Here is a 12469-nt window from a genome sequence, read left to right as displayed (position 1 = left end):
TAGCCTGCCAGTGCTTCAGCTGTCAAAGTGCCTGTCAAACTCTTGGGTTTAGTATATACTTTGGAGTCCAGCACCTGCGGTCAATAATTCAAATACAGCACCTGCTAAGGTATAAAGGAACATTGGTCTTACTCCAGGTTCTACTCATAACATAACAGATGTCACTCATTTAGAAAATTATGTGTTTGGAATCCTTTCACAGCTCTATAACAAACTTCAAAATTTAACAAAACAGCCAGGTGTGGTGGAACATGCCTGTAATCCCAGAACTCAGGAGGGTGACAGAAGAGGATCACAAATTTGAGGCAGCTTGTGCTACCCAGCAAATTCTACACAAATCTGTACAATATGGTGAGATCTTATCACACAAACAAGCAAAAACATCAGGTAGATCTGGACCACAAAGTTCACTGGCTATTTCCCAGGATAATTACATCTCTCTATTAATCTTCTCTATTACCATAATAATAAGACATATTTCAGTATATTTTTCCAACTATAAGTTTGGATTCAGTGTTTAACCAAAATAAAGGCTCTTGCATTTAGAATAGTTCCTGCCATCAAAATATTGATTATACCTAGTTCTACAATAAACCAATAAATCCTTTAACATTTAGATTTTTCAGTTTGCTAAATCAAAAATAAAGACATGCCTTAATAAAAAAATATACATCGACACTGATGAAAAACATTGAAATTAGCATATTTTTTTTCAAATGCATGTCTTTCAGGTATGCAGAATTTATTAGAGGTATGGATATTTTAAATATTTGACCTATTTTTAAATGCAAATGATTGTTCAGGAAATAATTCAGTAAAAGCAAACATTCTAATAATGTGGTTAGGGATATAAAAAATGTTATAAATAATTCATGCCACTATAAATATTATTTGTGCCTCAACTTTATTATCAGCAAGTCCAAATAACGATAACTAAAAAGTGTCAACTTCTTACATGGATTAGCTGTGAACAGAAACAGAAGAACCCAGGGCCAAGAGACTGAGCACTGAGGCCTTCCTGAGTCCCTGGGAAGTGGTCATGGCAGTAGGACCTCAGCTGACGCAAAGCCTCTGTGGTTGTGGATGGCCGTGCAAAGGGCTTCCTCCATTCTTTCCATTGTGGAATATTTAGGCAGATACAGAATACTGTGACACGTCAATGACCTTGGGTGATCTTTTTCACTGGAAGTTTTGGGACAGCAGAATACTATTCCTCTCCTCTGGATGCCCCTTATATGGAGACTATCACACCCTGTAAGAAATACTGGACAAGAATAAAACGTAGTTAACATGTATCACAGAAAGAGAAAGGCTTAAATTACGATAGCACTCACTAAATAAATGATTGGTGAGCACCTCTGTGCAAAGTGAACTATGCAGGGCCAGGTGGAACCACAAAAATCACAACATGTGGTTTTTGTCCTCCATGAATTTGTGGTCCATTTGTGGGAGATCACATCCATGACAAGATAAATTCAAATTAGCTCCACTAGGAAATAGGGCATTGAGAGCTTCCTGGCAGACTGAGACTCAGGGCCCAGAGTAAGAGAGCAGGTTGGGGTGGTCAGGGAGGCTCAGAGGCCCCACTGGTTTGTTCTCTAAAAAGGAGTTGGAATAGCTTTCCAAGGAGAAGGAAAAAAAAAAAACATGGAGCAGCAGTGGTTCAGGCAACTCATCCTGGAGTCCAGAGGCCACTGTTAATCAGGTCCATGACCGTCCATCCACAGCAGACCTTTGAACTGGGCTGTAGACATGTGCGTCCCTGGAGCTGCTGAGCTCTGCTGACCTCCCACTGCCCAGAGGCCAGGACTGGGCTCATTCCCTTTCCTACAAAACTGCTTTACTTTTTCCAGCACCAACCTTAACTCCTAACAAGTGATAGAATCTCTAACCCACTTTAAAGTTCCCACTTTAAGGCTATAAAGACAGCCACCATTTTGTAAAACCTTAGGGCACATTTTCAAGATTGCTTAAATCTTTGTTTTCCAAGACTGTCATCTAATTAATACACTTAATTGTGTTTGCCTAGGCTGGTTTTCTAGGTTGGCACAAGGCAAGGGGAGAAACCAGAGGTGGAAAGATGTTAAGTGAACTCTTTGAAGGTACAGAGTTAAAACAATGGACATTAAGTTTCTCTTTTTAGGAAAGATTAGAGAAGCAGTTTCTCACTGAAAAACTGTGTTTGTAAAGAAATTTAAATTGTTCTCCAGCATACTCAGTAACAACAAAACCAGAAAGGTATCTATATGAAGAAAAGCTGAGACAGGCATGGTGGTACAAGCCTTTTATCTCAGCACTAGGGAGGCTAAGGCAGGAAGATCTCAAGCTCAAGGCAAACTTGCACTAAATAGAAAGACCAACCATTAAAGCAAAGAGCTGAAAGACTCGGGAGCCTGAGGCAGAACATTCACAATTTCAAGGCCAACCTGGCCACTTTAACAAAACCAGATCTCAATAAAGAATGAATGTGGGTAGTTGGGGTCAGTGGTAGAGTCATACTTCATTCAATCTCCAATACTGAGAAAAAATGCTGAAAATGGAATAAGAAGATGAGGGAATGAGGTAGTTAATTCTGTCTCAGAGTAGTTGCTGTGTTCCCACCAAGAAAACCCAAGAGCTAGGCTTGCACTTAGCCTGTTGGGTTCAAAATCTAGATCTCACACTTACCAGGTGTCTGAATATGGGCAAGGTACTAAATGCTTCAACCCTGTGTTTCCTTATACTTGAAACAGAAAAAGAAATCAACCCTCACAGGATTGCTACTCAGGTTAAAGAGAGGCGATAGACAAAAAATGGTTGGTAGAGTGCCTGCCACACAGTGAGGGTACACTGCCAATGATGCTGTTATCCTCATCATTATTTGTCATTGGTGTTATTTTATATAAGAGAGTGCACTATAACAAAGACTCAGAGGACTCCATTAAATGAAAATAAGAGCATAACATAAGAAGTATAATTTAGAACCAAGTCAAATATAAAAAGAAAACAATCTAAAAATTGGACTGGGGATTAGGTTAGTGTAGACAAGGTACTGAAACTGTATTAAGTCTATTATTACTTTATGTAAATGGGAAATGGGCTTGCATAAGAGAAAGTACGGTGGCCTAGATGGCAAGGAACCTGGTTTCTATTCTTTGCTCTGCCATTAACATGCATGACCTATTCTTAAGAATGTCTATCACAGCTATTTACCTTTGTAAAAGACTAACGATTGCAGACCCATGTATTACTGCCATACTTACGGAGGAATTTTTTCTTTTCATCCAAAGTTAACTTGTGGAAAGCCTTCCAGAACATCAGTATAGTAGGATGTGATATGTAGTATCCTTCTTCATACTTTGAATTCTTGAGAAAGAGGGAGAAAAATGATTTTTTTGGTGGAGGGAATATATGGAAACCTTTGGAAAGAAATGGAAGCAATTTAGGAACCACCTACCTTTTCGAAGTCTTCCCAGTCATAATCAGTACTCCCAATTACTGCTGCCATAAGTTCTTTAGGCTGGAAACATTTAATCATCTCTTGGTCAAAGACTCTATAAAATCCTTTATGAAATTCCTCATAAACTGCCTTTATGGAGATGTTGAAAATGTAGTCAACACACTTAGAAACATAATCTCTCCTTGAGGGAAGGAAAAAATAGCCAGTGATATTCTTTACCAATGATGAAACAATCTCTACTTTGCTGGTTTTATTACTTCTGTTGAGAAAGAAAAGTCAATTTCTTCCTGGCCAATAAGCTGGTACAGGGATTAAAACCTGCTCGGCTAGAAGGATGCTTAGTGAACCTAAGCAGAAAGATCAATCCTTTATTTCTCATTTTCCTCACTGGAACCAGGAGATCTGATAAACACTAATCTGAACACACACGCTCCTCAACTTACATTTGGGATGTATCCCAGGGACCCCTTCATAAGCTGAAACTATCATGGAGCAAATGTTTGCTCAGTGCTTCTAAAGTGTTGCACATCATACTGTAGAGCATTGGTTATTTCCCTTCTTGACTGTGTGGTTCTCAGGCAGCTGTGCTTTGGTATTGCTCCCTGTATCACAAGACAGTATTGTACCTGTGTCCCTAGCCCAGGGGACGATCAACATTCAAAATATGGAGTATAGTTTCCATGGAATGTATATGGATTTCACACCATTTTTAGTCACTTTTCTGCTTAAAATCTTTCAAAGGCTTCACACTGCTCTTACAGCAAATCTCTTACCTGCCTGGCAAGAATCAAACCCTCTATGACTTGACCCTCGCCAGTCTCAACTCTTTTGCCTTCCATTTTCCTCTGGCCTCGCTCTTTCTTTCTTATTTGTAGATAGCCCTACAATGTAAATTTCTTCTCCAGCAGGTCATGTTTCCTCTTTACTTGGCACCCCTGTCAGCCATCAGATTTCACTATGAACATGATACTCTAAGGGTTGATAATTCTGTTCCTCTGGCTTCTCCCCACACATACTATTCTAAAGAAATTACTTCTGCAAGGCCTAACTTGTACTACTGGATGCACCCTCCTATAGGATGCGTTTTCTGATGGCAAGTGGTATGGTTTGGATATGGTTTTGTGTGTCCCCTAAGGCTTCGTTAGTGGGAATTTATTCTCCAGTGCAAGGTACTAAAAGGACTGAAATTTGACGTGATTACAGTGATGATGGTTGAATTAGGTGTATTTTCTTGTTGCTGTGACACAATACTTGACATAGAAAGTTAAAGGAGGAAAAGTTAATTTGGTTCAGTTTGTAGAGGTTTCAGCCCATAGTTGACTGGCTCCAAGCCAGGGTGGCATGGCAGAGGGGCATCACAGAGGAGAAACCGTTCACCGTAAGCAGGCAGGTGAAAGTGCATTAGCTCTCTTTCTGTCCCTTATATTTTATGCAGGTTACCCACCCTAGGGTAGACATTAGCACTCATATCGGTAATCCTAGCCAGAACTGTGCCAAACCAATCAGTGGACTGATTTAGTAATCACACACCCTTGATCCCAGCAACACACACTCTAGATCCAGTCACCTCTGAAAAGCCCCCCATGACTGCATGAGGCTTTGGGGAAACAACTAGACCAAATCCATAGCAACAGGTGAGGCCTCTGGGAAGCAATTAAGATTACGTTAAGGTATCACAGTGCAGCCCCTGTGGTACAATGCTGGTGGCCTTGTAAGACGAGGGAGAAAAGACCATAAGAAATACATGTGTGTGCTCTTTGTTTCTTCTTGTGTGATTCCTTGTACAACACTGGGTCTCTGTCAGCAAGAAAGCCATCATCAAATTCAGGTCACTGCACATCCACAACTGTGAACTGGAGAAATCTGTTTATTCAATAAAGTTTCCTGGGGCTAGGTATTTCATGATAATAATGAAAAATGGACTAACAGAGCAGGCAGTGTAGTGGAGGCACTCTCACTAGAGGAGCAAGAGTCTCCCATACTGTATGTAGCCTTTGAGAACCAGCCTAATTAAATTTACTCTAGAGTTGGGGGAGAAAGAAACTCTGTAGTATTTGTTGACTGCTGTGGTATAAATATTTCCACAATAGCTGATTCAAGCTGATAAGTTTTTAAAAAGTCAACAGTTTGAAAATTCAGCAGTGATCTCTCCAAACTAATACTGGCTGGCTTCTACATACCTGTAGCTCTTAGTCCCTTATTTGGTGAACTTTTTTTAAAGTATAGTACATACTTATGTGCCATTATATTACACAACAACTTTGTGTATTGTCCTTTTGCTCCAATTATATTTATATTAATTCCCAGAAATTAATTTTCTGATTTAGTCTTTTTTACTCTTCTATCTCCAGGACCCTGGGATAGAGACTCATACAGAATAGGGCCTCCCAAGTATTTGTTAAATGGTGAAAATATTTAACTCTGAATCCTTTCTTCCCTTATCATCTTTGTAAAAGATGATCTAAAGTCATTATCTTAAAAGTTGAAATATATATTTTAATATATAGTTCTAACAATATTTTAAGTATATTCAAAGCAAACATTCTACTTTCCCAAAACTTACTTGTTGGTTTGGTCCACAGGTACAGAGATCCCATCTGGAATTAAATCAACATCATTTTGATCCCAAGGTATCTGTAACCAAAATGTAATAAGGTAATCAACCACCCACAATACCACTGTTGCCAGTATATTTTTTCCTATGAAACTGAAAATAACTAGGGTTAATTATTTATGTAGTTCACCTTTTAAATGCATGTAAAAATATGAAACATACCCTAATGTGTCATACACAGATTTCAAACATAAAGTTATTCTGTGTAGCTGTTACATTAATTGAATAATTATAACTTTCAAAAATATGCATGAATTATCAAATAAAGAATGAAATAAAGACAAAGTTTATGATACAGAAGTGAGCTATCTTTGAAAAATTAAATTCCATATTTAAGATACTATAATAAAAATGACAAAAGCACACGTGGCCTGGGGGTGGTGTAATGCTGCAAAGCATCTGCAAGTTTTGGTGTTTGATCTCCAGCCATGAAGATTAAAGTAAGCTATAATCAGGTTTTCCTAAATACTCACAGAGAAATACATGTCAAGTTCTTCAAGGTCATCATCTTCATCATTTAGAATTTCTTGCAAACTCCTAGTAAAAATTTTGGATTAAAATTATATTTATTGATTGTATCGAAGTTCAAAAACAATAAATATTAAGTGGAAAAAAATTCACATTACAGAAATGCATCCAGTGCAATGTAAATTTCTGCTCTTTCATGTCCCACTGTTCATCCTAAAACAGCCTCTATTCATGGTTTAATTTGTTAGAACCAGTTACCCCACAGACACTGCTGTGTATTGTAAAAATGACACAAAGGAGCCCATCTCCAGAGCAGAGATTCTCAACCAGGGATGACTGTATCTTCCAGAGAACATTTGGCAAAATCTGGACACATCTTTGGTTGTCAAAACAATGGGAAGGTTGCTCCTGGCATCTAGCGAACAGCCTCCAAATGCTACTAAAAATTGCACAAGGCCCAGGACAGCCTCCCACAACAGAGCTAAAGGGGCCTCACTCAGTGGCAGAGCACTTGCTTAATGAGGTTCAGGGTGGTTCCTAACAAAACATGGTTCCAGCACCTGCCTCGCAAGGACACGAGTTTGGTCCCCAGTACCAAACACACATACGCACACGTGCATGTGTAAGCCCCAAAATGTCAGTTTTGCCAAGGCAGAGAAACCTTGCTCTAGTGTCCATGTAGCCAACTTACTGTCCTACATGGTACATGAGAAAAGAATCCTTTTCCCCAACTTCTTCCCAACACCCTTAAGAAGTCTGTCAATCTATTAAGTAGAAAAATGACATTTAACTCACTCAATTAATAGTCAAGAATATTATTTTTTTAATTAGACATACATATGTACTTATATAAGCCATGTGTACTATAGTACATGTGTGAAAACCCATATATATAATATATACTCTCCAAAGTAACTATATCCAACTGGAAAAATCAAGAGACCAGGCCACAGATGTTTATGATACTAGGTAATAGAGGAAAAATTTTGAAGATTTATACAATTATAAATTATGCTAAAATTCAAATTCTAGTATAAGGCACATAATATTGAAATTGAAGATCATGACTATGTATCTTTATGTACCATGATTTATGGCTAAATAATTGAAACTATATATAGTCTTTTTAAAAAAGCAAATATATTTACTTACTTCCCCAAAACAGGACTGAGTTCTTTTAAATCTTCCAAAGTTGGCTTCTGATCCAGAAGTTTCTTATACAAAGCCAGTGGGAAAGGAATATTGGCAACCTTGGAATTGAATAGGGAGAGTCCACAGAGCATCCCAAAGAGGAAATATCTATTCTTTAATTTAGCCTGCCAAAGGGGAATATTTAAATTAGTAAAGAAAAAATACAGTTCCCTTTTCCAAAATCACAAGTTAGGAAGAAATAAATCTTCAGGAAAATAAAAAGTTGAGGCTCTTCATGGGTTACAAAACCATTTAATTTTTTTCCCTAATTTTTAATACAAAGTAGCAATATGAACATTAAATTAATTTATATTTACTACTAAAGGCAGTCCGTACTATAGAAACATACACTCAGGTAAGAGTTACAAACTAAGGTTTCATGGTTGAACTTGACAATCATTGTCTTCTAATCCACTCAGAAAGGAAGGATGTAACTTCACACTTCAAGTCAGCTTCAGGTATGAGGTAGGCTGGTCTCATGAATGGTGTTCCCTCGGTGCATCAACACAGCAAGCTCATGTGAAAGCAAAGGTGACTGATGCTACAGGCAAATGAAGGCAAATTTAGAAGCCAGAAGAGTGTTCCGGTTAAGTTGGTGCTACATGGTCTGAGTGTCTCCCCCAAGTGTCTATTTAGGAAGCCTGGATTAGTGTGGCAATATTAACAGGCTCCTCACTCAGGGTAGAAGACACCCATACATTATTTTTCTAATGAAAATATTTACTTTAGCATGATAGTAGCCAGCTGTGCATTTCAGTAGCTGCAATGGGGTTATACAGAAAGCAATCTTTGCTCACTCACTTGGCAGACAAATGGCAAAGTGTACGCACCCACGTTGAAGTATCAACAGGTAACTTTTAACCATGTTATGTGCTGTTACATTTTTGTGTATTTATAATTTGTTTTATTAAATGTCGTCTTTTGAGTTTCCTTACAGAATGAGGCCAATTCAGTACAATGTTGCAATGAAAATCTGCTTTTACAGCTCTGGGAGGAGGTTCAAAGTGTCATCAGGTGATTCAGATACAGATGTTGAATTAGATAGCGCAAGCCAAAGATGTGACAGCGAGACAAGGCAAGATATGACTGACAGAAAGAAGACCTTGATTCAGATGAGGAAGAAAACAGTGATGTAAATAAATATTTGACTAGTCAAAATGCTACAAAGTAGTCCTGTATACCTGAATGACCCAAAATTAGAACAGGTAAGAAAATGTTATTAGGTTTTTGCCAGGGGTGAAACCTACTGGATGGAATGCCAATACTGTGATTCAACATTAGAAACTGTAATGGATGATATGCTACAAGGTGTTTCGAAATTTACTAATAATGAAATACAAGTAAAGCATTCTACGTGTATCAACAATAATACTCAAAAATATATTTATCATTAACACCTCACTATATGAAGTAAAAGCCTTCGTAGCAGGACTTTAATTGTCAGATTCTAAAGGATTCATGAAGAAGTGACAGATGTGGAGTTGAGATTTTTGAAATGGTAACGACACTCAAGAAATATGGTTTCCTTCAAAATTGCCTATGTTTTGACAACAAAAAGACCCACCATGAGAAGAAAAAAACCAATCCAACAACTTGGCTGGTCTTCCCTCATTTTTTTTTTTTGGTACCAAACTCAGGTCCTTGTGCTTACTGTGCTAAATCCCTGGCCCTCTTCCCTCATTTTTTGAAAGCTCTGTTTCAAACTGTCAAAGCAGTTTATACACTGTCTGAATACATGACATTTCAGGAACAACTTTGCATCATTTTATGGCCGTTCAAGCTTTCGGCAACATATGCCCAAAAAAACTTCCAAATATGGAATAAAAACATATGCCCTGGTAAATGTGAAGGTATTTTACACCTTGAATTTAGAAATTTATCCTGGAACTCAGGAACCAGGTAATAAACCATGCAATCTGGGCATGGTGGCACACACCTGTAATCCCAGCACTCGGGAGGCTGAGGCAGGAGGATCACTGTGAGTTCGAGACCAGCCTGGGCTACACACTGAGTTCCAGGTCAGTCTCAACTACATAATGAGACCCTGTCACCAAACAAAAAAATAAATAAATAAACCATGCAGTAATACACCACATGATGTTGTCAACAGATTTGTTACACCTATTTCAAAAAGTAACCCAAATGTCACATTTGACAATTGTTTCACTAGTTACCCAATGATGGTACAAATATTCATTAAAAGTACACTAGTTGGCCAGCACAGGAAGTATTTGCAAGAACAGAGTGGAGATTTCCCTCAAAAATGTTCCAAGTTCACAACAGAGAAACATATAGTACAATCTTTGGACTTCAGAAACATATAACATTGGCTTCCTATATAGCAAAGAAAAGCAAAGTAATCGTGACACTGTCAACATCATACCATGATGATAAGATTGATAATGAAGCAGGGCACTGTGGTGCACACCCATAATCCTAGCACTCTGGAGGCTGAGGCAGGAGGATCCCATGAGTTCAAGGTCAGCCTGTGCTACATAGTGCATTCAAGGCTGGCCTGGATTACAGAGCAGTACCCTGTCTCAAAAAACAAAACAAATGACAGAATAAATCCTTGACAAAAATGAAGCCAAAAGTGGTCACATTTTACGACAAAATGAAAGGCAGGGTAGATGTTGTTGTCAAGTTATGCTGCAACTACGATGTCATTCGAACAAAGCATTGGCCAACGGTTGTATTTTACTGAATCCTAAACATGTCTGGCATAAACAGTTCCATAGTTCTCACACACAAAAATAACAAGCGCAAAATATCAAGGAGAGATTTCCTTATAGGATTGGGACTGGAACTGATAAATGATCAACTACAGCAGAGGAAGAACAATGTGTACAAAGGACTCCACAGAAGAATTCTGCAACAGACTGATGAAGAGACAGGTGAAACAGCATAAGAACCTCCTGAGAAAACAGAAAGACCAGCAAGATGTGAAGTGTTTCTACTGAGAAAGACAGGAAAATAAAACACATGCTATCAGTGTAAGAGACACTGGTGTATGGAACATGCTGTTTTCATGTGTGAAGACTGCCTTACCTGTGATAGCTGTAGAGACTATTTTTATGGTAATGTTTTATTTGTATTTTCTTTGTAGTTCACATAGGTGTGTCTACTGCTTTTAGGTTTACTAAGCAAATGCATATTTGAGGTAGAAAATGTTATTTATTCTAAACACTCAGTACATATTTGATATATTTTATTGATATTTCACTTTCCTGCTAAGTGCACACTGTGAACCTCCTGACAAAACAGGAAGACAAGAGGGCACAAGTATGATAGGAAAAAGATAAGAAAGTCAAACATATGTGCTGTTAGTGTGTGCATGGAATATGCTGTTTTCATGTGTGAAGACTGCTTTAGGTGTGATAATTCAAGTAAAGATTATTTCTGTGGTAAAATTTTATTTGTATTTTCATTGTAGTTCACAAAGGAACATATTTTTATTATTTTTTAAATTTTGTAAGCAAGTGAAGAGTTGATGTTGAAAGTGTTTATTCTAAACACTCATTAAAATTTTTATATTTTACTATTTTATTTTTCTGTTAAGTACACACTGTATAATAAAATAAAACCCATAAAATTAAATAATTCATCAGCAGAAATACTCCTAAGAAATAAACATGGGCATTATATGCCCATTGTAATGATTCTTTAAAAAGATTTGTCATGCATGACATGGGATCTTTTAAGAGATGGGGCTTAGGGGGAGGTTGTGAAGTCTTTGGGAGTGTACCCTTAGAAAGCAATAACGTAGTTCCCATGGCCAATTCTCATGCTGGCTTCCTGTCTCCCAATATAACCTTCTCCGTGCACAGGAGACTGCCATCAGATCCTCACCTGAGGGGAGATGATATTACTAGGTGTCTGAGCATTCTAGAAGTGAGAGTGTAATGAATCTCTTTTTCTTGTAAAGCACCCAGCGCTGGATGTTTCAATATGGTAACAAAATCAACAACAATAATAATAACAAAATCAGACTAATACAGTTGGCTGTGCTTCAGACCTTGTAGTCCTGGAGAAGAGAAAACCCAGGGTCTATCGTGGGCATAACTGTAGCCAAACAGAGGAAAGGCCATTCACCTGAAAAGGGTAAGATTTCTATCCCATTGCCAGCCTTGCTGTTATCAGGTGTGGAGCTTGGGCCACTCACCAAGTGTTCAATCAACTCAATCTACTTGCCCTGATGCCTTCTTGAATAAAGATGAGGACAGATGATAAAAATGTATTTGAATTTTGGAAGTGAGTTAAAGGTACAATATATGTAATCTCCAAAGGTGGATGCTCCTAATCCACTTTCTTTTCCAAACTGTGGGGAAATGCTGGCCAAAGGAGTGACTCCAGTTTGAGTGTGACAGGGAAGGGTCCTTGGAACAACAGTTCCCATGCTCCTGGAATGCATGGTCAGAGTTTAGAGCAGAATCTGCAGGACGGCAATCAGCCGAATTAAAAGCAGTTTGTTCTCAGAGATGTTTGTTTTGGCCACTATGTCTCCTCTGACTTGATAAGTTTACTTAAACCAGGTTGACATATGTCACGTAATAAACTATCCCATTCAGACCCTGTCCTCTGACCAAATCTTCGATATACTATGTTGAAAGTGCTTTTCTTCTACATCTTTATTCTCATGTTCTTAAGTCAGAAATAAATAACTGCAGAGGTCTCAGCTCACTGTTGTTTCCCTGAACCTCTCTTATGCCAAAGAAACAGCCCCTCTGAGTTCTTGGTGATTGAACTAAATCTTGTTT

At 38.1% G+C, this 12469-nt stretch overlaps 1 protein-coding gene across 1 annotated transcript in view; it reads right to left on the bottom strand.

Moving 5' to 3' along the window:
* Positions 1–806: 806 nt before the first annotated feature.
* The window catches only part of Herc5 (HECT and RLD domain containing E3 ubiquitin protein ligase 5), a 48807-nt gene continuing 37144 nt past the window's right edge, over positions 807–12469 (bottom strand). The window contains exons 18-23 of the mRNA XM_010610499.2: positions 7674–7837; positions 6527–6590; positions 6003–6073; positions 3437–3620; positions 3243–3345; positions 807–1264 (exon numbers count right to left, since the gene is read on the bottom strand). Coding sequence (XP_010608801.1) covers positions 1038–1264; positions 3243–3345; positions 3437–3620; positions 6003–6073; positions 6527–6590; positions 7674–7837 — 813 coding nt within the window. The 3' untranslated portion in view covers positions 807–1037. The remainder of the gene's footprint in view (positions 1265–3242; positions 3346–3436; positions 3621–6002; positions 6074–6526; positions 6591–7673; positions 7838–12469) is intronic.

The sequence above is a fragment of the Fukomys damarensis genome, unplaced genomic scaffold (genome assembly GCF_012274545.1).
Source record: "Fukomys damarensis isolate Sample0158 unplaced genomic scaffold, DMR_v1.0_HiC HiC_scaffold_32, whole genome shotgun sequence".
NCBI classification, from domain to species: Eukaryota; Metazoa; Chordata; class Mammalia; order Rodentia; family Bathyergidae; genus Fukomys; species Fukomys damarensis.
This window is presented reverse-complemented; position numbering and strand designations above follow the sequence as displayed.